At 38.6% G+C, this 23934-nt stretch overlaps 1 protein-coding gene across 1 annotated transcript; it reads left to right on the top strand.

Moving 5' to 3' along the window:
- Positions 1-2627: 2627 nt before the first annotated feature.
- On the top strand, positions 2628-14182 carry LOC309693046 (uncharacterized protein; the record flags this gene model as incomplete). Its single annotated transcript, XM_082512026.1, has 10 exons — positions 2628-2807; positions 2892-2987; positions 3075-3124; positions 3225-3391; positions 5358-5540; positions 12665-12783; positions 13081-13140; positions 13442-13506; positions 13660-13826; positions 13994-14182. Exons 1-10 carry the CDS (start codon positions 2731-2733, stop codon positions 14180-14182), a joined length of 1173 nt encoding a protein of 390 aa, XP_082368152.1. The 5' UTR covers positions 2628-2730.
- Between the last annotated feature and the right edge of the window lie 9752 nt (positions 14183-23934).

The following is a 23934-nucleotide window of genomic DNA, read 5'->3' as shown; positions in this document are numbered from 1 at the left end:
ATTAAAATGCCATTTCCATTTGTTACAACTTAATGAACTTGCGACACAACGTTGCAATTTCACAAACTCAATGGACCCATGATGAAGACATTGATTAACAAAGAGCTGTTCTGTATTCTGTGGATTTTCTCATGCCCTGGTGTGAAAGTGCAGTTCAATCAAGCATGCAATATTAAGGGTGTTGGCTACTGAAAATTTAAATCTCCAGCTTCACATGTGCATCTACTACGGCTCCTGTAGTGTTAGAGGGGAAAGTTTGAAATAAACCCACTTCAACATTCTCCTAACCACAAACACAGCAGTATACCCAACAACGAGACCCCTGAGGGAATCTTGAAAAGCACCAAATGGATACACCTGATTTAACGCACCCACCCAAAAATGCACACAAGCACCGACTTTGTGTGTTGTAAAATTTCCATTAGTATATCAATATGGGTCATCAGAGAAGAGGAACTTTGTCTACACATATAGTCTAAGGCTTGCATGTTAAGGCTGATGGGGACAGTAAAGAGGGAACATTTGTGTTTTAGGAGTCGTTCTCAGAACTGTCTGGGTCACTTGCTTCAGGAGTTTCAGTACTTATAGAAACTTCCCTACTAATATCCTGTGCCTTAAAATGCTGCTACTCTGTCCTTGTATGACTCAGTGCATGTTTCAGTTTCTGTGCGCATGTTTTTCGGGCCATCACAGTTTTCAAAACAGCTTTTTTTGAGTTATTCTTTTTCATTTTTTGGTTGTCCTTCTTATAGCCAGCACAAAAATAATGCTGTCTTTGATCTAAAGAGCTTCCTGCAAATGACTTATTGGGCCCTATTCCTCAACAATACCTTCAAAGGCCCAACTTGGTGGTCAATTGTCCAGGAGCCTGCTTAAAATCAGAGGGCATTAGCTCTACAATGTATTGCCTTGCAACCCAATATTTAGGGTGTTAGAGTTATGCCGCTCTCACTTGAAAGCCACTTGTTACCATGACGTTCAATTTATTGTTGGTATGCAGAATATATTTAACTTATCATTTAATCAAATTAGCAAAAAGAGTGATTCAAGGGTGTGGTACTTTAGCAGTTTTCAAGCACATTCCAGCCTTTTTATGCCTTGTCTTTGTTTCTACTTTTATTGTTTTACACAAAAAAATGTACAAGTCTGTTTGTCCAATTCATCAAATACTTTTAATATTTTGAAAATCAAGACTGTCATGTAGACAGTTTCACAGTTTTGCTCCCTCTGATTCAGATCCAGCACTCTGATTCAGAAATAGGTGAGGTTTGTCTCTGAAGGCATGGTTGGTTCCTCTTTATTTTCTGTGCACAGTGATAGCATTAGCTAATGTTTGCCAATGGGTGGCTTAGGGCCTGTGCCTACAAATACAAACTGACCTGTAGTGCCTAATGTTCTAGACAAATCTAGACAAATGAAATTCCGTGTTCACAGAGTCCTCGGCAAAAATAAAAACCCCAAGTTCATTTTTGCTTCTGCACTCAGCTCAAAACGATTCAACTTTTGAATCTTCTCTGCGCTCATCCATGTTTAATGTCTCTCGCCAACTAATCAAAATAAAGTGGGGATTGAACTAGGAAGGAAAATGTTTATTTGTAACCTGGCAACAAGTGTGTGCGAGAAGCATCAGAAGATGAGGTCATAGGTATTTTTGATGGGGGAAAAAAAAATTTGTGGATGCATGGGATTGTCTTGGTAATCCGTAGATGCTTTGTCGACATATAACAGCTCTATACCATATCACTGCTACAACAGTGTCAAAAATGTTTGAGTGAAACAGTGTTAAAAACAATTGACATTGTTCACTGCAGCCATTGTCAGCTATGTTTTTATCTGATGGCATCATCTCCTTGGCGCCCTTCCTTTTCAAGATTATTTGACCTGTTAGTACCTCTGGGCTCACTGTATGTGTTATCACATCTTCACCAATTGGTTGAATTCCCATAATTTTTCTCTTCATGTCATCACATAGCAACAAAAAATGGACATAGATACAATATCCAATCCCTGTTTTACTGCATGTTTACATCCCAATACAGCTGTTTTTTTTTCCTGGGTTTTTAAGATCGTGGGTCATCTCTGCTGGTGGTTAAGTAATCATAGCCTCTTTCACACAAGCAAATCTTGTCAATCACGGTCAGTCGGTTGCCTTTAACAAATGTTATGCCTTTTTTCAGGGACATGAATGCATGCAAACAACTGATCAGTAAATTAACTGCTAATTCGTGACTTTGCCCTGCCATTCATTGTAAAAATGAATCATGATTCTCACAAGATCCCACAGCACACCTGGACTTCCCTTACGGCACACCCATGTCTCGGCACACCATTTGTGAAGTACTGATTTAAAATATGGCATAGGTAGTGCATCTAGAATCTCCATACAGACAAGTAAAAGGCAAACGCTCATATCGCCCTATATGGACTACACATACATCACGCAGTCAATCAGTCACCTAAATACCTTTTTCCAGAAATCTGAGTAACGGAAAAAAAAATTCTCCCATAGGAATTTTACAGCTGTGAGTCAGTAACAAGGGTAGATCAGTCTAACAACAGACATTTGTATTCGTATCCAATTGGCATTTAGATACAGGTACCAGCAGGCCCACAGCGTCATAGGTATACCTTTCCTGGCAGTTTAAGGACAAGCCCAGGAGGGAACAGTGCTTTTACACATATCACAGCAGGCTATTGTATCTCCCTACAGGGAATTACAGGGATATTAAAATGCCCAAACTCTTATTTTCAAGGATTCGACTTTATGAATTTAAGGATTTAATGCCCAACATGAAGCAGCCACGAAGGTAAGCCAAGCACACTAATGATACTAAGTTTACATTTATAAACTTTACATTAACAAACATATTGAACTTGAGTTTGTTTTTAAGGTTTGACATTGTACTGAACTGCAGGAGGCGTAAGAAGGATATCCAGTGTGTCAGTGTACAGAAATGTAATGATGAGATGTACTCTTCAAAGCTAAGGTATCATATGATTGGAAGTGTTAGTTATTTTCATCTCCATGGTGTATATTATAAAGAAAATAATAGCCATATATCATTTCCTTATAGTTGTCAGACTGACCATGAACTTCACCTGGAAAAACTGCTAAAAGACAAAAGTAAGAAGTGTTACTCTTCACAAAACTGAGCCATGTGATTCTACAAATGAATTTCACGTAATGAATAATTCTGTATGTTTAACCCTTTCCCTCTTTGCAGAGTATTTAGCAGCATTCCACTCTTTTCTGCAGTCTGAGTTCAGTGAGGAAAACATTGAGTTCTGGCTCGCATGTGAGGAGTTCAGGTTGACTACCTCACCAGAAGACCTTCAATGGAGAGCAGAGGAGATCTACCGGGAGTTCATCCAGCCTACAGCCTGCAGAGAGGTCAGTTTGTCTGTTATACCAGAGCTAAATCATATTTCATACTTAAAAGAAGAAATTACTTTCTTGGACTTTCTGAGTAACTTTGTAAACTAAAAGTAGGCCCAAATATAAACTGCATTTTATCAAACTGGCATTACAGAAAAGAGGAAAGTATGATTGCATCAGAGAAAAAACTGTACAAAACTTTTACAAATTCAGTGAAGCAATGCAGATGATTACCAAATTTCATAACTTCCAGTGCTTCTGGTGCTTTTAGTACAGTATTTTCTGTGCCATATTTTCAGGGAAGATGCACTGAATCAGAATCAGAATACTTTAAGAAATCCCAGAGATAATTATGTTGTCACAGTTGCTCCAAGACTACGGAAGAGGATTAGGGCCACTGGAAAATAAATCTGAGAAAAAAGTCAGAATTCTGACTTTAATCTCAGAATTCTGACTTTAATCTCAGAATTCTGACTTTATTCTCAGAATTTAGGAAAGGAAGAAGAAAAAAATAAGATGTGCCCACTTCTTTTTTTTTTTCTTTTTTTTTTTTCCAGTGGCCCTAATCCTCTTCCGTACAAGACAGTAAGAACAATACCGAACACGTAAAAATACCAACAAACAAGTTAAAGTAGAAGAGTATGGAGGGAGGTTATGTAGTGTTTTATTCATTTCAAATATGGCACAGAATTTTCCCATTGTGAACCACAGACTGCACACAAAATATATACATTCCTAGTAAGAAATCACTTAGTGGTGGCAAGTAAGCAGCACATGTATCATGTGGGGTTGTCAAGCAACGTACACTTGGATACTAATTCTACTACACATTATTATAGGATTAGATATTTGTGTTAGTTTTTTGGAGTCAGATGTGGCCATATTTGGAGTTTGGAGTCTATAGCTAGCGTGCTAGGTTAGCAACCTGCAATCATAAATTGAAACACAAACTTCTAATACAGGTTGTACCTCACAGCATGCTATATTATTTGTTAGGTAATTTAATTAAAGTCCTCTAAAAGGCAATAACACAATAGACAAAGGGAAGAGGAAGAAGTCCACTTTAATAACTGGAGTTGGAGAACTAAGGCCACCAGCTGCCTGTGACAGGATAAGCAGTCACACTCCTACCTCCAACATCCACATGAATAAGGTATTTTTAAAAGAAAACATTGTCTTAAAGAGGGATTTTACCCACAGAGAATAATGTTAGGGTTTTGTTTTGTTTTTTTTGTTTTTTTGAAGCAGGCTGTTAAAAATTTTTTAATGCTGTATTTCGTGGAAATATAAAAGTCTATGGGGAACTGATTTATGTAGCCATTCAAGGAACTTCCACAATGGTTTCTTATTTAATTAGTTGCAACTTGAAGTGAAGCAAGACCAATACAATAGTAATCATTCAGCTAAATGGCAAGCCAAATGTTTTATATATTCTTCAATGTTTCTTTGAAAGAATGAAGTATTTCAATTACAAAGAAAAAGCAGAATCCAAATACAAATGGAGCAAGAAATAACATAGTTAAAAAAACAAAACAGGACAGGAAACTCTTTAGGGACAAGTAGTGTGTGTGTGTGTGTGTGTGTGTGTGTGTGTGTGTGTGTGTGTGTGTGTGTGTGTGTGTGTGTGTGATCTGTCTCAGCAGCTAGAATTCTGAATTTCATGGAGTTTCATCTGAGTTGAAAAGCATACAAGAGAGCTAGCAAGTTAATGTTTGATTTAATGTTTTTTTTTTTATTGTACCAGTAATAAAATTGACCACAAAATAGACTTTTTTTTTTCTCAAAAATGTAACCCTAGGATTCAGAGGTATTTTCTTACCTCCTTCCAGGGGTGTATTTTGCACATCTTGGTGGTGGCATTTTAATTATTTTGGATTTAACGTTTTTCAAGCACCTTTTTACAAATTGAAAACAAACACAGCCAATTTGGGAACCCATTACATGATGATATGTTGACTTGTCACATTTGTTTCCTTCTCAGATCAATGTAGACCAGCGTGTTAGAGAGAAGATCAAGCAGGCACTTGAGAAACCCAACCTTTCCTGCTTTGACGAGGCCCAGAAACATGTTTACCTGCTGATGGAAAGAGACTCTTGCCCAAGATTCCTGCACTCAGATGCCTACCTGAGTCTAAAGCGCAAATCCAGGACTCTGTGGTACCTTTAAAGAGAGCTACCATCCCTGGATCAACTAATTTACTGTTTCACTCTAAACCCAAACATAAAAAAATATTTTTTAACAGTGTGCAATATCATTTTTTCTTTTTGTACTGATAAAATGCCGTGGACTTTAGTACAGCAAGGCAAACACAATGACAGAAAAGTAATGTGAGTGTGGAGATATGTACGTATAAAGAATGTTGGTATGTGTTAGTACTTTAGAGGAGTTCAAGGTTCTTTGAAATACTGTATGTGTTAACTGAAAGTCTAGGTAAGTTAAGCTTGTTTCTGATGTGAAATGTTAGGACTTCTTGCCCAAATTTGGCTAATTCAGTCAGTAACTGTAGTCATTCATCATCTATAAGTATTCTTTTTATTCCAATATAGTCAGAATTATATTTATCTGACTGACTAACTGAGACATGAGGAAGGGCATGAGTCAAAATAAAGGATAACAGTTTCCACAGCTTACCCAGCAAAGGGATTCTGTTTTCAGTCACATGTCTACTATATCCTTTAATTAGGTGTGGGCCTGACTCTGTACACCAACATCAGGGTTTACTAAACTGGAAAAAAGTAACCCCCCACTCTAACCCTCGATCCCGCTCTGTTCTGTAAACGGCCTTATTCCTAAAGATTGTGCCTTAAAAAGGAGTACTGAGGCAGCTAATAATAACTCAAGGGCTTAAATGACAACACAGGAGTCATCAGACAACCTGATGCGTAACAGATCAGCCCTCAATGTGCTGCCTTGTTAGGGGAATAATCTCATCACCCACAGACAATGACTGGGGAAAATACTACAAAAAGAGGAGTCTGGGAAAGGTTTTTTCAGATGAAAATAGAGAGACTGTGTATGTTAAACAGTTCCACGTTAATAAAGGTTTTTGTCACATCGGTTTGTACTCATGGCCTGATGTTGTTAACAAATTTAAGCAGTTTTTCCAACCATGATGAGTACTGTGGGGCAAAAAAAGAGGACGTGGTCATAGAGAATCTGCTTCATCACTTATCAGACTTGATAATAAAAGGACAGTAGCTTATATTTTTTACAACAGTAAGCGCCTCATACCATTACTCAAAAGGATATTTGAACCCTATCTGGTCAAAGACTAATAGCTTTATGACTGAAAATCCTATTTTTAAAATACTATATTGAGGCATTTGCTCTGTTTTTAACATAAAGGTGAAAGTCCAGAGTTCATGTACTACCATATGAAAGAGAACACCAATGAAAGGTATGAAAACAAACTATGAAGCTCACTTTTTTGTAGTTCCAACACAAGTGAAGAAGGCTTTGAAACTATGTTGCTATATTGTTTCCCCATGTTAGCTAGTTTACAATCAACATCCACTTCAGCATGACACAAATATTTGTGTCATGGCAGTTGAGTCTAAACACATCCCAGTCTGTTAGTCAGCTGCCATTATAGGGACGACAGATTGGGCCTTTAGGTGTATATTCAGTTTGAGTTTGCCTGTTCTAGTTACTAGTCATTAGATAGAAATGCATATGGATTTTAAAAAGCGATGGTAGATTTACGTTTTCAGACAAAAGCCAAAGGTTTTGGCTATTGCTTTCCATGCAAACTATTTACTTTGATGTGAGAAAGGTTGCTCTAATGCTATTTGGACATTGAGGGAAATAGAAACAGAAATCATACACTCAGTATAACAGCAGAACATCCTTTATGGTTCTATGGGAACATGACCCCTTGGCTTCCTCGATGTATGACCTCAATAAAGACTTTCTATGGTATCAGTCTCTAGACTGAAGTGTTTTCTATATCATGTTCATTTTGTAAACTATGGTTGCCATTAGATTGAAAAAAGGATGATAAAGTCTCAGTCAAATTAGCCGCTCGCTCTTCCAGTTTTAAGTTGCCGAGCTGACTACAGCGAAAATGCAAACTTTAAAACTTTGCAACTGAACCTACAATTAGTCATGTCCCAAAATCCATGTTTCATAGTCGCAGAGAGAAACCAGAAAGCTTCAGACACCAACCTACTGCAGGGAGAAATATCTTTATAGAGACACACCCACTCATACTATTTTTCTATGGACTAGTAACCACAACTCTTTCTTTTAATAACAATATTATTATTTTTATTTATTATATCCAGGGCCACTTGTGTTTCAGAGATATAGCTGTTGGAAAGTTTATTTTGGATCCTTAATCTCATAATTACACACAAAAAAAGAAAAAAATACTTTTCCCTCATGAACATAAAGCAATAATTTTGTGTAAAATGCAACTGAAATGTTCAATTTAAAGGTATAATTAATCAAATAATTAAGCATTAAAAAATATTCTTGGTATAAACCGAATGTACACCAATCAACAGATTCCATTAAATTTAATGTTTTACATTATTATTACATATGTAGCAAATTACATGGAAAATTTACATGTAAGCAAATTGCTTAATAAAGTCAGTATTTTGTGGAATAATTTTTTGAATGTAAACTCTGAAAGCATTACAATTAAGTTAAAAGGTTAAAATTAGTTTTAAAGCAGGACAAAATCCATGTGTGCTATGAAAAGGTTGAAAGTGCTCACTCTAATTTTATGTGGATACTGTAGGAAATGTTATGGTTGACTTGGTTTTGATTGTAATTTTGGGCTGAAACTATTTGCAGGTGTACAGTCGTACGTCAGAAAACTCTCAGTACACAGAGTGTCACGGGTTGTTCCTGATAAACGACAGAGGTCTCACATCTCCTCCATCACATGGCACACAATCTGTCACTGTTTTCTCATAGCCCACAACCGTTACCATGGTAGCGAAAAGGAAGTGAGTACTGCTGCTGGCACAGTGTTAGTCAAGACGGTTACGGTCGGGAGGAACTTTCCTATAAGAGCTGGATGCTGAATGTTAAATCTTATACACTGATGTGCTTGTCCACATTTTAACTTCAGACAGGGAATGCAGCTTTCACCTCTCAGTGTTTGGTGACTATCGCAACGCCTCAGTACTTATAACCGTGTTTGGGCAAAAAAGGGAAGCCTCAGTGAGGCAAAGCCTAAGGGTAGATTATAACAGGGTAGCCTATGGCATCAGGTTTCGAGTGGAAGCTTTCAAAAAGCTTTAAAGACTTCAAATTCCCCAGTTAGGAACCAAAGTTCGCATCTTAGATCTGTGAAATGCACTTGCTTTGGGCTTTCACACCTCTAACAGTAAATCTATTCACACTACCAAATATTAATAAGATTGCAGAGTTGCTATTTTTGTCTGGTTTTGTGTATTTGCTACAATGTCAATGCAAAGCTGTTTCTATTGATTTGGGGGGGGGGGGGGGGGGGGGGTGAACATACATTTCTGTGCTATGTGGTCAAGGATGAGAATGAATAAAGCACCAACATCCTCTCTCTATACAAAATGAGTAGGAAATCTTCTGCAACATGTGAAGGCAGAGGCAGATGGTGTGACTCAGTACTGTCACACTCCCAGCTAGGGTCTACATGGAAGTGCAAGGCTATGGGCTACATTTGATAATAACCTGATCTATTTTTGCTTTAAATGTAAACTGACCATAGTGACTATTGTCAGTACATTGATTAGAGTTGTAACCAATGAGTGATAACCCAGAGCGGCCTTGCTTGTTTAATGTCCCATAATTGTGTTTTCCTACACTGGGCGATACATTGCAGTGAAAGCAATGCTGTTGAAAAGTTCTGCAACTCTGCAGATCAAAAGCCATTGCAAATTACATGCAAACTTCAACTTGTGCCAAACTGACCACCAGAGTGTTGAAGCCCAAAGGGTATCAAAATCAAACAGGCTACTATATACAAACTGAGGCATATATGAAGATTTGCTGCAAACTACCCGAATTGCGAGCATATGCCAGTACAATGTGTTTTAGCCCAGTTGTAGCCCCTTCATCTTGACAGACAGGAGGAGGTCCCATATGCAAACTAGACCTATAAGCGCTCTAGTCAAATAGGAACTTCCTGGAAGAGTTCCTGTGCTGTACAAATGATAAAATTCAAATCAGGGATGTTTTCAAATTTTGTTATAGGTGGACTCCAAAAACAATAATAATGAAGCTGTGGTTAAAAGTTTACTTAAACTCTTCATGGTCATAAATATCATGGTAATTTTGGGCTTCTAACAATTTCTATGATTTTTTTTTCCATTGTGTAACAATTGTGCAGCATACATCTTTAATCATTCTAAAAAAAAACAAAAAAAAACAAGAATTCGGTGCACAACTGAATTTATTTTTGGATTTTCTCAAATCCACACAGGCTCAAATATTATTACTTGGTTAAATGTCTCTTAACAAGTTGCTCTTGACCTGACACTTTTTGTAGCAATCAAAAAGGTTCTGGTGTAATTTTGACTGTATGTTTAACCACTTTTCTTGGCACATTTCCTCATAAATTGGTTGGTTCCCTGGAATGGACCTGGTTTTTAAGTGTAGTACACAAATTTTAATCAGGGTTGAAGTCGGGGGTTTGACAAGGCCATTTAAGAAGGCAGTTCCAACTTGTGCTCAAGTTTCAACAATCTAGCTGTTCATCTGAGCGGAAGTTGGAAGAGTTTGGAAGTATTCTTCCTTCATTACTGCATCCACTTTCCTGGCATCAAAACAGACCCACCCATGAAGCTACCACCACCATGCTCGACAGCTGGTACAGTGTTCTTAGGTTTGAATCCCTCACCTTTACTCTTCCAAACATAGCGTCATTGTGGCCAAATAGGTCAATCTTTATCTTGCATGAACATAAGAATTTCTTCGTGAGGCATTTGGCTTGTCAAGATTGACTGCATGTTTCAGTAAGGCATGGTTGGTTTTGAAACAGGGGCTTGTTTCATGGTTGGCGCTCTTTCAGTTTGTAGTGATGTAAAACTTGCTTCATAATAGACAGTGAGACTGGTGTTCCTGCTTTTTCCAATAAATGGCAGTCCCTGTTTGTTCCCAAACATCCTAACCAGTTTCTGCTTTTCTAAGAATGATGTCCTGGGTCTTCTTCTATAGCTTGACAAAGTTGTGTCACATCTATAAAAATTCTACTTATGTTATGATGATCTTGATCTTGGGATCTGCAATTGTTTAGAAATGGCTCCAAAGAAGACTTCTCAATTTGTGTACATCTACCATTTTCCCTCTTAGGTATTCGCTAACCTGCTTGGACTGCTTGGACTGGCTGTTTGAGCCTGTGTATATACTTTTCACCCTGTATGGATTAGGAAAATATCCATAATAAATTCAAAGTTGTATACCCAGTTCTTGTTTTTTAAAGTGATTAAAGACTATTTAAGTATTTAAAAGTATGCTGTACAGTTATTTCACACCAGAAAAAGAACAGCTAAGAAAAATCCAGAAAAGCCCCAAATTCCAATTATATCCATTCCAATAAATGTATGTAAACTTCTGACCACACCTGTATAAGCCCAGCATCCATTTGTCTATCCAAATAGACAAATCGCTTCCATCTTAAGGTGGGTTTCAAACAAAGACCTTCGCTCAACAATCATCATTTGAAACCTTGACTGACAACACCTTAAACCAGGGGCTTTCTCTGGCAATATCGTTAGCACATTTAGAAGTTTCAAAGTTTATGAGCATGAGACCAAGAATGCCTTCTGACATTTACTCTACTAAAGAGCACACTGTTCTCATCCAACCATTTGCTCCAAACAGTTTACTTGAAACCTTCAGATGTAGCCGAAAGACAAACACATAAATTAGTTTATCTTTAAGATAAGAGTTTGGGATTTGAATTCCCACAGTTCTTTTCTGTGCTACAATTATCAGCAGAAACGTCTACTTAAATGCCAGAGAAAATATCTGTTGTAGATCACCGCAAAACTGAAAGGAACATGAAATGTGAAGGGTCACCACAACTAATGCTAATTTCAGCTAATGCTAGTTCTTGCCAAGACCCCATCCAGTTCATTAAAGGTTCTTTGGCCACAGCCACAAGTTCTGGCTGACCTCGGTTGGTTCTCCTCACTTCTCGTCTGTTCCCCTGTCCCTTAAATAAATAACAGGCTCAAATGTAAAACATTGGGGCCCTTCAAATATGTATGGGTCTCTGACATTGGCAATGACATCATGCTCATTATCATAGTACTTGACTTTGCTGGATGTCTACCTTTTGTGTGGGTTGATGTTACACTTTCTTCATTTTAACGGTAAAATCTGCCTAAAATTTAACTGTACGTTTCTTTTCTTTCTTTTCTTTTGTAATTTTTTCTGTAGTTTACAAATCATGCTTGATGTGAGGGCTGACAGAATACCCTCTGTTTTTTGAGGCACTTCCAAACCCTTCTATATTTTCTGGAGATATTTGGCATTGGATTAAAGCTGCAACTTTTTTTTCCCCGCCTTTTACACTAGTTTTAGCCACCATATAAGGATTTCCGCCTGCAGTTTGACGATGGTGGAAGGCTTCAATAATAAAGTAATAACTCTGCAGCTGAAAGATGAGAGTGGTCAGGATATGATGTTCTGACAGTCTTTCTGGCTTCCTGCCTTGCGGAGCCTCTCTGTTGCAATCAATTTGCTGTTTCCTCTTTCTCACTCATGACTGTAGCCTTGTGTTGTGCACATTTCTACCACATCTTGACGAATTTCCCTTTTTTGGGATCAAAAAATGTTAAATATGAAAGACGGAAGGACAATCCCAATATTTGGTTTCAACCGCCTTCTCTTTTACATCCCATTTAATGGACTCACTACACAAACAGCGTGCGAAGGTCACGATTTGCCTATCAAAGTCACTGTTGCTGTCATTTGCATCTGTGCTGGCAGACTAAAAATAATGGGAACACAGCAAGCTTTCAGCCACAGAGAGTGCTGTTTGTTTGGCTAGTCCGGTTAGGAGGCGGGAAGGAGCAGCAACAGCAGAAGGGAAGGAAAAGAAGCAGAGACATAATAGGGAGTAAGGCATCAAGGCGAGGGAGGGAGACATGCATGCAAAGCACCGAGTGAGTATGTGTTGTTTCTAACTGTGAGGTAGAAGGAGGAGGAGAGGGAGGGAAGGAAGGGGTGCTTCCTCTTTAGTTTAAGCTTCTGATGTATCCCATCAACCCCAGACCGTCAACAGGAAACCTTGGTATAAAAAGCTGCATTGCAGGGGGAATCCTCCTAAGTGTCTCTCAGCCACAGCATGACCAGGACCGAGAGCCCGAGAGAGTGGACTTAATAAAACAATGCCAAGCTTAATCGTCGAACCACCCAACACACAGCGCTTCATCATGGACAGAGATGACAGGAAGAGAAACAAAAACATGTGAGTGAAACTTTTGACTTTAACGCTGAGCTGGAGTTTCCAGTAAATGTGCTGACTTGGAGCTTGACGAGAAAATCTCGAGCTGTTTAATAGCAAATAGTGTGGTGACATAAAAAATATGTTAAAAATACTTCATACTATCTCTGAAAATAGCCATTCATCTTATATAACGGCACGAGTCACTGTCTTTTCTAAACACCAGCCCTCCTAACATTCTTTGACACATTCATTGGAAGCTAATCGAACAGCAATAAACGCAACAGGGATATATTCATATATTTTTTATTCCCTACACAGTGGAAAGAACTTTATGTGCCGACTCCAGTGCATGTTCTCTCACTCCTCCAGCTCTGAGAGGTAAGGAGACTTATGGAGTGTTTTGCATACATTTCAGTTTTAAAATAGCCAGCCTGCGCCTATGATTTCCATCTATGGCATCATTGAAAGGATTCAAATGATCCTGAGACACCATGTTTGCTTTGGCACAGCACGCACACCAACCCGGCATATCCCAGGGTTCTGCATTTTTGTCTGAATTCGATAAGCCCATCTGCTATGCTTTCTTAATGAGTGTGCTTCTGTGTGACTCGCACCCTTTACAGCTTCGCTTTGCTCAAATTTGATTCTGTTAAGTAATCCAACTTGCATTCTCTCCCAGCAGGCTAAGTTTAGAAGATACCCAACAATGGTCACAGTCACTGGAAAAGCTTCTCGAGTCTAAATGTAGGTTCCTTTTCCCCCTGAGAGTGAGAATGCTGCTAAAACAATATTGTGTTTGTAAGAATGACAGTTTGGGCAGACTGATTTGGGTTTTTTCTTCTTTTTTTGTTTTAAATAAAAGCTGAAAATGGGCTTGTTTTATTTGCTTCACCTCAGATGGACTGGCTACTTTTCGCAACTTTCTCAAGTCCGAATACAGCGACGAGAACATTGAGTTCTGGCTCACGTGTGAGGACTACAAAAAGATCAAGTCTTCATTCCGAATGTCCTCAAGAGCCAAGAAGATTTATGAGCAGTTCATTAAAGCAGAATCGCCTAAAGAGGTAACTTCAGAGTCACACACAGACACCGTTTCCCTTACATATTGTCTTTATATGTCAGTGCAAGCAGTCCTCTGAAAGAGGAGAGAAGTGCCAGCTGAAATGTTGAATCTCACATCTTTTGCTCTTGGCTCAAATCCCCTCATTCCTACCTTTGTGCTTCATTCCAGATCAACATCGACTATCACACCCGAGAGCAGATCAAAAGGAACGTCAAGACTCCCACCATGCACTGCTTTGACGACGCTCAGAAGATCGTTTACGGGTTGATGGAAAGAGACTCGTACCCGCGGTTCCTCCGCTCGGACATTTATAGAACTCTTCTGGAGAGCCTCGCCGCCGACGCCATGAAGGGATGAAAGCACGGCAAGAGGAGGGGAGAGAAAGGACATAAAACCCATAACTGGAATGTTTGAGCTCCTTCAGGTGGAAGGACTGACAACAAAGATGGAAGAAGGGCCAACCGGCGCAGCACACGCGTGCAGAGGACTTGTTCCTCAGTGTCCAGAATCAGCCCTCAAGCCCCGTCACGGAAGTATCTCCCCCCGACTCCCTGCCACCTCACACTTAGCATCACACACATGAGGACTATATAAGAATGAGAAGCACAGGCAGATTTCTCAATATCAAGCATGTAGTGTGCATTTTCGCACTGGATCATGAGTTTGTGTGCGCACTTTTGACAGTGAATGAATCAGCGGGCTGGTTGCCTCTCGGTCTGACTGTAGAGCTGCGTAAGCAAACCATTCAGTAGACGCCCTTTGGCCTTTTTTGGAGACGTGTTTCCTATGCAGATAAGGATAGAGGATGTAACATGTCACGGTCACACTTGAGAAACTGTGTGTATGCGTGTGTAAAGAGGGAAAGAGAGCGAGCATTTTAGATGTAGTGTTTTTAACCGTCACTGATTCAGAATAAGCTGTCATGAAAAGAGCCGCCCAGTTACGGGATGACAGCACCAAGGAAGACAACAAATCTATAGATTTAACACTGATAAGCAATCATCAGTAAAAGCATGCAGAAGGCCACCTAGCAAGAGCCACTCATGGACACTTTCTGGTTTTTTTTTTAAATAATGTAGATTGCACCAATATGGGGTTTGAAAAACTGATGATTTAGGTTTTTTTTAGTTTAAGCTGTCTATAGGCGTTATTTTGTGCCGATATTTAATATCCTTTAGGGTTGTTTTGAAACTACAAAAAGTAAAAATAGTTTGTTTCAATAAAAATAACTATTAATGGTATAGTTTTGTGATTGCAAGAAGCCTAATCATGTATATTTTTTGTGTGGGATCTGAACTTGCCGTTTCTAGCCGCTGACGTCTAGCCTAGTGACGCAGCGTGTAAAGACTAAAATCTAAGCAGAAACCTTACAACGCTGAAATGTCATGAGTTGTGATTTTGTTTATTTAAGTTTTCTGGCGTGGAATGATTATAGAAATAGGATGTCTCACATTGCATGCCGGGATGTCAAAACTCCTTTTATACCATGAGAATAGGCCCGATTGCTGATGTCCAAAGCGCACTGTGTGAATGTACTCTTAGGGAGCTGATAGTTAAGTTAACTTAAAAAGTTCAATGTTGTGTTATTTATTTTTCATTGTCACCATTTGAGTACAAAGTTTGCTGCAGTGTTTAAGTACTTGTTAAACTTGTTAGGGATTTGAATTACATTAAATTATTACATTGAACCACATTTACATTATTTTATTTGCCTACCTGCAACTAAGTGAATTTTTCAGTGCTGTGCACCACCCTGCGGTGTAGGTCCTTCTCACTCACAATGTCACTTTTAGAATTCTGATTACAGTTTTGTGGTCTATTTATAGAAGGCTTCAAGACACTTAGAGTGAAACAGTTCTTAATGCATTTCATTCAAAAAGAAATGGGATGTTTGCACGTGGTTGTGGGTTTTATGTTATAACAGACATATGCAAACATTTGCATGCAAACATGTATGCATGGGAATGTATGTACCTAAGTACAGATTAAGCTCATTCACTTAACAAAATCCTTTCAAAGATCACAAAGAGTGTTAACTTCTAGTTTTAATTTCAGTTTATGAAATGACATTAGAAAAAAAAAATCTCTAAAGATATCGGACCAATATATTGATTTCTCGCAGTTTCCTGCTATCCTCTTTTTTTTCAATCACTGAAAGGCATCTGGTGTCTTGAAAATTAAGCTCGTAACAGATATGTGCTGTTTCAGAAAAAGGAAGGCACGAACTTCCAGTTTCTTGTGAAATCAGACATTGTGAGAAATGAGATTTTCTCTGCCTGACTTTGTACCTTCTCTGTTCCTTCCTGGAACGTAGTGCAGCTGAACAGGCGTCACTGGAGCAGATTAACAAGGCTCACAAAGGCTGAAGATGTGACATGATATTCACACAATACACAATAAAATACACAATCATTACAAACTTTTTTTTGTGGTAATTTTAAAGAATTCTGTGCCAAAATTATAATTTTTCAGTATCTTCACACTGGGCTTGATGCACAGACTCGATAAAATGATAGTGTGAGTCACCTTCAAGTAACGTAGGCATTTAATATACTCAATTTTAGCTTTATGGCCATCGCTATCTTGATTTTTTTTTTTTACAGCAAAAAGAGACCATAATAGGGTGAGAAAGTGAACCCATAATAATGCAAACTTTAAGTTTTAGGTTTTAAGTAATAAAATGTAAAGAGCTGAGCTGTAAAAAATTTCCATGCAAGTCTATGTGGATTGTTTGGAGGCAGCCCATAGACTGTAAATAAAATGACTGATGTAGCGTGCAGGCATGATAAGTGAAACTAGATGACAAGTGGTTTTTAATGGCCCTGAGGAAGCCCTTAAAAACCAGCTCCCTGTGACCACTGTAACTACTTTTTCTGATGATTTAATGGTCTAATTAGCCCTTTTATGATTTTCTGATTATAATATACAAAATTAACCTCATGTTTTATTGATTATGACTTGAGACAATCCAAAAGACCGCAATCTCATCAGGTTTCTTGATAGTTTTTAGTTACTGCAGAGCAAGATATCATATTATAGATTTCTACACAAATGAACTTTGATTAAAAAAAAGAAAAAATTCTATACAGGATTTGCTCTCTGCTGGCTATTTGAAACCATCACAGTTTCAAGTATTTCCACACTGGGTTCACTTTTCAGAACTGGAATCTACGTCAGTCTTTTCTATACAGGCTTATAGGCCAACATCAAGTGGCCCTTCAAGGACTTGCAGCGCTTGATTTTTTCAGTCCTGGATTATTATGTGGTATGTTTGCACCACTTAAAGGTGCAAAATCTAATGTTGGCAGTGCCTTACGTCAAGTTTCTCTCTGTGTTTCATTCCGCCAAGGTCTAATGAACAGGCAGTAATGCATTATAAAGCTCACATGTGGCATGTTACCACATTAGCCAATGGAATTTAAATTATTACCTGCTCCACAAAGTTTACAAAGTAACAATTAAAACACCTTTTGGAGAGCAGTTGTACACTAAAGCAGAGAAGGCCGCCAAAGCAATGCTAACTGTTTTGGTCTCCTTTGAAGATCATCTGCATGCTTAAACACAAGCAGCAACAGGGTTTGCGTGGTTGAGGACAGGACGCTTGTCAACACAGCAGCAGGTGATTTGCTGTGGTACAGTCTTTGATTAAAATGCACCCCCATCAACACTGTTGTCAACTTAATTATGTGCTTGTTTCACAAATACACTGTTGGACTGGGCTCAGCTGGCAAAGTGCACCTTCATGTGGGCATGTCAACACTATAAGGACAGTGCCTCACAATGGGGGGAAATTTTTTTTCAGTAACGTGGTCCAAAAATATCGGTACTGTGCAGCATGTGTTAATAATTTCTTGTAACTTTTGACTAACATCAATGCTAAGGGTGCAGCCTTCATTTCTACACACAGTGCATTTTGCATGCACTCTCTGTCTGACTTCCCAATACAGTACATGTCTGCCATTGCAGAGTATGAATTCATTACACAACTTTGGCCACATCTTACATTTCATATCCAAAACACTACCGATCAATGTTGTTTGTAGTTTCCAATAAAAGGATTGAAAACCAGCTAAATTAGCCCACAGTGAAAATTTAATTTTGAAAACGTAGCTAAAAGATGTAAGTATTGATGAGCATTGCTGTAGCTAGGATTTCAGCTAAATACAGCACACAATAAAAAAAAAGATTTTAAAGAAATTGTCAAATGGGTAATGTAACTATTTAATGTTTTCTCATTGACAACAGCTAGTCACACAGTTCACGCTGCAAATATTGAGTTTCCCTGAATAAAAGAGTGCCACTCAGGTCAAGAATGGTTGGTCAATAACAGTGAAATAAGGCATATTGCCGTCACAGTCACATGTGCATATATTATGGATTTTATTGTGTTAGATATTGGTTGCTTTTGAGCTTCCCCTTGACATGACATATTTTCTAATATGCAGAAGCTTGGCATGAAATTTGAAAAGGTTTAGAATTTACTGGGAAACCTATTACAAACAAGGTAAAAATAAATAAATAAAAATTGGCCATATCTACAAATGCTTGTGAATGCTGGCTGTTTGAGGACCGAAGAAAATAATACATCAGTCATTTCTTCATTAGTCTTAAGTGGACAAAGAACATAGTACTGTAAAACCTCTGAGAGAAACCCTGCCAATATTTACTTGGAAGCATCAGGACTGTTTTCACTTAAATTAAGAGTCGCTTATATTTTTGCTACTGCATGTCCTAATATGCATTTGCTTAGAGTGCAATCTGTACAGTACCACTGCTAAGGATTGCAGATGTGAGACAGCTTAGTTCATACCAACAATTTTTGATATTTAGAACCAAAACTAAATCCAACTTAATAAAAACTAATTTGTGTGTTTTGCATTAAGTCAGAAATAAATGTAAGCTTATGTGAGTAAATGTGAGCTTTAAGTTGGCAGTGACGCCTTTGACTTAAGCCTCTAAGGATTTTATACATGACTAGAAGAAAGATGCCATTTCTGACAAACTGACTAAAGCGTTTCTTGTGTAAAGACACTAAAATTTAGTGTAAAGGGCAATCCACATTCTAGTATGGCATCTTTTTAGAGGTCTTTTGACATCTGTGACTTATTGTGCCTTTTATAGTGCCTATAATCATAACCAACATGAAATCGAAGAAAGCTCCAGAGTTACACGCTGTAACTAACAGCTAAAAGTTGAAGAAAACAAACTGGTGGTTTTCATGTTTCAGCTTCATACTTTATGGTTATTACTGTGGTGTTGAGAGAAAAGTGATTGACTGAACAATTGAAGATGCAAAATAAAAGTTGTTACTATGTAGGTGACATCATCTGCATATGTGGGTATTTGTTGTAGATGCAGATTAGATTAGGTGTAGTTTTTACCCATTTTCCCTGACTCTGTACTGGCCTCCACTATATAAACAAACGGCTTTTGTGTTTATTTTATTGGTGCCACAATGAATTGTTGCTGGCTCTGTCTGCCTCTTGAGCAATATCATGTCCTCTTGTATTTCTTTCAGAGTTTTTATGGGTTAGTGTTGTCCTCTATGTTGTTGACTGCCCGTACTGCCCCTGTGGACCCATGAAATTTATCATCCTCTGCTGCCAGTGACCAGCTACGACTTTTATGACTCCGAGAATTAAATATGTCCACATGATAAACAAATGAATAAATAATGACGATAAAAATACAATGAGCAGCTTTCCATAGTAGAATGTGCTGAAAATGGCATCCTCTGTCAGCCCACCTGACACAAAACCTTTCGAGCCTTTGTGTAAGATGTGCCAGGACCTGAGTCTCAAGCCACTGAGTTAGCAATTATGGAGGCAAATTTAGAGCAAAATGCTTGAGCTAATGAAACAGGCTGCCAGTATGCACCACTGTTTATTTTTTTCACTTGGACAGGATCACTGTTATGAGTAAGCCAGCAACCTGTACTTCCTGTTAATATGCCAAAACAACAACATAGCAGGATCAGTTGCCATGGAGAGGTTTTTGCTATCCCAGGGCCCAGCAGACTAAGCATAAATAGACAGTATATACTATTCTCATCTTAGCTTTGCTGATACAGAAAAATACAGGAAATAGGGGTCAGAGATAAGTGACAATGCAGAACCTTTCGCTTTCACTTGTATACTCAAGATGAGGCCTAAAGTTGGGGACTTCACATGGCCATTACCTCTCCTTTCTGTTAATCTGATGGCATCTTAACCCGTCTTAGTAAAAAGTTGCGGCAATAGTCTTACTTTGTCACACCAAATGCCAATAAAGTATTCAAATCACCCAGCTCAGGTCTGGCTGCACAAAGGATAGCACACATTGCTACATTATGTGTTCAATGAGCACTCAGTGAGCATACACTGTGATGACCTCATGTGCCATTTTATGTACTTTCCATTCTTGGACTCCGAAATTTTCATGCATCTGTCTCTCGGAATCCACAGGGAACATTAACATAAAATGTACCTGTTTAAAAGACAGGATGACATCAGTGGGATTTAAGCCAGCAATATTACACATCCAATGTCTAAACAAGGGCATAGACAGACACTCACAGGATGCTCCGCAGATAACACACTCCACCAGTCATGCTAAAGGGGGCACTTTTTTTTTTACCTTGTGATCTCTTGTGTCACAGTACCCCAGTTCCACAGTACATACCCCCATGGGTAAGCACACTGGCAGTTCTTGGTACATGCAGAAAATGATAGAAAGCTCGTGCCACCAGACATTTTCATGTAGTCTTTGACACAAGGATGGTAAACTCAATACCAAAGCAAGTCCAGGACCTTTTGTTTATTTCTTGTCCATTTTACATCACGAAAATAGCCCGATGGTTTAGAAGGCTAATATTTGCTGATACTGGTGTTAGCTACACCCATAATCCCAAAGCAAATGCCTTGTGTCCTGTGGAAATTACAACACTTGTGCTACGTAACTCCAACGCTTGAATGATTGGTTCTCTGTTATATGGGCTGACTGTTAAAAGTCAGTAAAGCGGAACTGGCTCTGCGGAGGCATCAGCCTGAAGAAAAAAAAAAGATTTATCAATTCCTCATCTGAGATACTAAAGCTGCCTCTTTAGATTACGTAACTAGGAGAAATGGCACTTACTTGTGAATAGTGCTCAACAATGTATGTATCCTCATGTCCAGTGAAGAATAAAGGAGAGTCTCTCGTACAAATACATATATATATATTTATCTGTGTTTTCTTTGTGTCCTGATTCATGATAAATAGCCTGCAATTTACTAATGATATAATTTTTTTTGACGATTCATTTCAATAATTAATCAGCTTCTCCTAGCACGTAGGAATAACCAGTATCAGGTGCTTCAGAGCAGACAAACTAGCTTTGAAATAAAGGTGATAGTAGCTTGTGTTAGTTTGCAGAATGTGTCTGCAGCTGCCCACTTGGGATTTTGTCTTGTGTTTATGAGATGAACTTTAGACAAGTAGCACACATTGGTGCTAAAATATAGAAAGTCAATTTCTAAGCAAACACTATCCAAAGCTTTTCTTTAATTTATTTTTAGCACCTATTTGTTTTGGAACGAGTGCGTGTGAAGCAGCCAGAATGGCTCTTAGGGATTTTTTTCCCCCCTATGGTCTAGAGCAAATCTTTCATTAAGGGTTTGGAGCTCCATGCTAACTTTAGGATGGCTGTCGGCACTTGGCTCGGTGCCGACAGCCATAAAGCACGAAAGAAAATCACCTGGAAGGGTTAATGAGTGCAGCTGTAAAGTCCAAACACAAAGAGGACAAACTCTGCAAACCGGTGCTGGGAATCACCTTCTTCTGCGTAAGCCCTCTTTGGACACAACTCGTGCCTTAATGGAAACTTGGCCCTGCGCTTCATCCACTTCTAGACAGACAGCTGCTTATACACTGTCTGCACATCATAATAAACATGTGAGGCGAACACCAGTGTTTTCACCCTGCAGAGCTCCGAGCTGAGAGAGAAGGAGGGAGGACAGCGACTATCACAACAGTACACAGCAGGTGACGCAGTTGCAAATGCTGCCAATACTGGGGGACAAAATGTGAGGATTTTTACATACGGGCATCCCATTCAATGGCAGAAACGTTCTTTTAGGCTTTCTGGGATGTGACGTCACTTTCAACTCAAGTTCCCAGAACAAAGGGTTCACTAAGCTGAACAGGTGACCTTTACAAGCAGCCATTTTTAAAATGTGATAGATGTTGTCCAGATGGTTGAACCAAGTGGACCATCACATTACTTCTCCTACTTGATCGCCGCTCAGGTATATGTCATTACATAGAGTAGTATTTTTTATGAATGGAAGCTCTGCAGTAATATTTTTAGTCTTCCTTTATCTCCACAAAGCCGTGCAGACTCTGCATTCAAAACTGCGTTCATGAAAATGTTGTCATGCTATTTTAGGTAAAAACACCAAGCTAGTGGAAAGATGGCAGGGTTAGTGCCACGTGAAGGTGGTATGGGTTACTCTTTGACTGTATATAAAAACCGGGCCTGCAGGTTTAGCAAAACAGTTACTCATCTTCTTTACATGACACCTGGCTATTTGTGTGCAAGGATACGCAGGTTTAAACGTGACTGGCACGTTTGGTAACAAGAACACAATGTCCTTTCAATAATATCAGTAACGTAGTCAAAACCTAGCCCTATGTTGCCAGCAACATTGAATTTTTTTCTGGCTTAAAAGTGAGCTCATATCAATTCAGTTTCTAGTGCTAGCTCGTGGCTGCTTGAAGAAAATGATTAAAAGACAGAAAGCAAAGTGTAAAAAAGACCAAAGAAAAAGAATAGGCTTTACCCTAAGAGAAAACATTTAAATACTAGGTAGAAAATAAAACGTTAGCGGTTAAGAGCTATATGCTTGAGTTACATGCATACATCTCACAGACAGCCTACAAGCGCAAATTAATGCTGATAACATTAACATTTACAAGTATTGGTTATATGTATATATATATATGCTTACTAAAGGTATTAATTGCTTGATAATATTTTAAGATGTTCTAATTGTGTAGATTTTAGTCAAGTAGCACACTCCATGGTTCAAAACAAAGTGAACATAGTAGGGCTTGAAACGTTCGACCACTATTGGTTTGATTCAAATTCAATTCAATCTTCACAGACTTTCATGTTCAAATGCTCACATTTATATCAGAAACAAACATCTTTCCTGGTAAAAACAGTGGTCTTTGCCCCTCATTTTCCTTTCCTGACATTTGTAAGGGAATGTATTTTTATGTAAATTACACATTTAAATTGTTTTACACGTTAAAGTTATGAATAATTAAGGCCTTGAGGCTCTGGGTGACACGGATGTCATTTTTTTCTTACTGAGCAACAGTTCTAAAGAGTCTGTTTAGTTTTTCCAGTAAACAAGCCTGTGTCTTGCTAGTCAAATCAGCATGCCATTCGTGTGTGTGGGCTCATGGTGGCTGTATCCATGTTTTATATAAAATCTAATCGAGTATCAGTGGAAGACTCCAGACAGGAAACTCAGCGTGATCAGTATCAGATACCTCAGTCATACTTTGTAATCTCGTGTCTGATCAGTCACCAGCATTATTCTTTGGTATTCATAGTGGTGCCTGAGAAAGCTTTGATAAGTTGAATCTCTCGCAGGTGACTGCTGATACCTTCGTGCTAACATAATTGGGCTGGAGTGCTACTCAGATCTCTGCCTCTGGTGTTGAAAGTTTTTGGCTGTCTTCGCTTTAATAAAATCTCATGTTTGAGCATGTGTTTGGTGAAGGCGGATCAGTTCTTTAGCAGCAGCTTACTGCAGCTCAGATCCCTCTGAGAGCTCCCTCAAAAGGCACGGCCTTATCCACTAAATCTCGCCTCCATAACCTTCTGCTATAAATGGTCAGTTCCTTAACTACTGTGTTTCTAACTGACTAAAACACACTTCAAGTAAAGCAGGTAGTACTCCCCTCTAGATAAGGTTATGCTTTAAAAACAAGTAAACCTTTTTTGAGCTTTATAACAATACTGGAGGTAACCACCTAAAGTTTACTGGTGGACTCAATTAAAGCTTTTTTTATTAGGATAAAATGTGAGGAATGAAAACATTGTTCCTACATTTTTACCTAGAGAGGTAAGAGGATATTAC

Source organism: Aulonocara stuartgranti (assembly GCF_965226115.1).
Source record: "Aulonocara stuartgranti genome assembly, chromosome: 17".
In the NCBI taxonomy this organism is placed as follows: domain Eukaryota; kingdom Metazoa; phylum Chordata; class Actinopteri; order Cichliformes; family Cichlidae; genus Aulonocara; species Aulonocara stuartgranti.
This window is presented reverse-complemented; position numbering and strand designations above follow the sequence as displayed.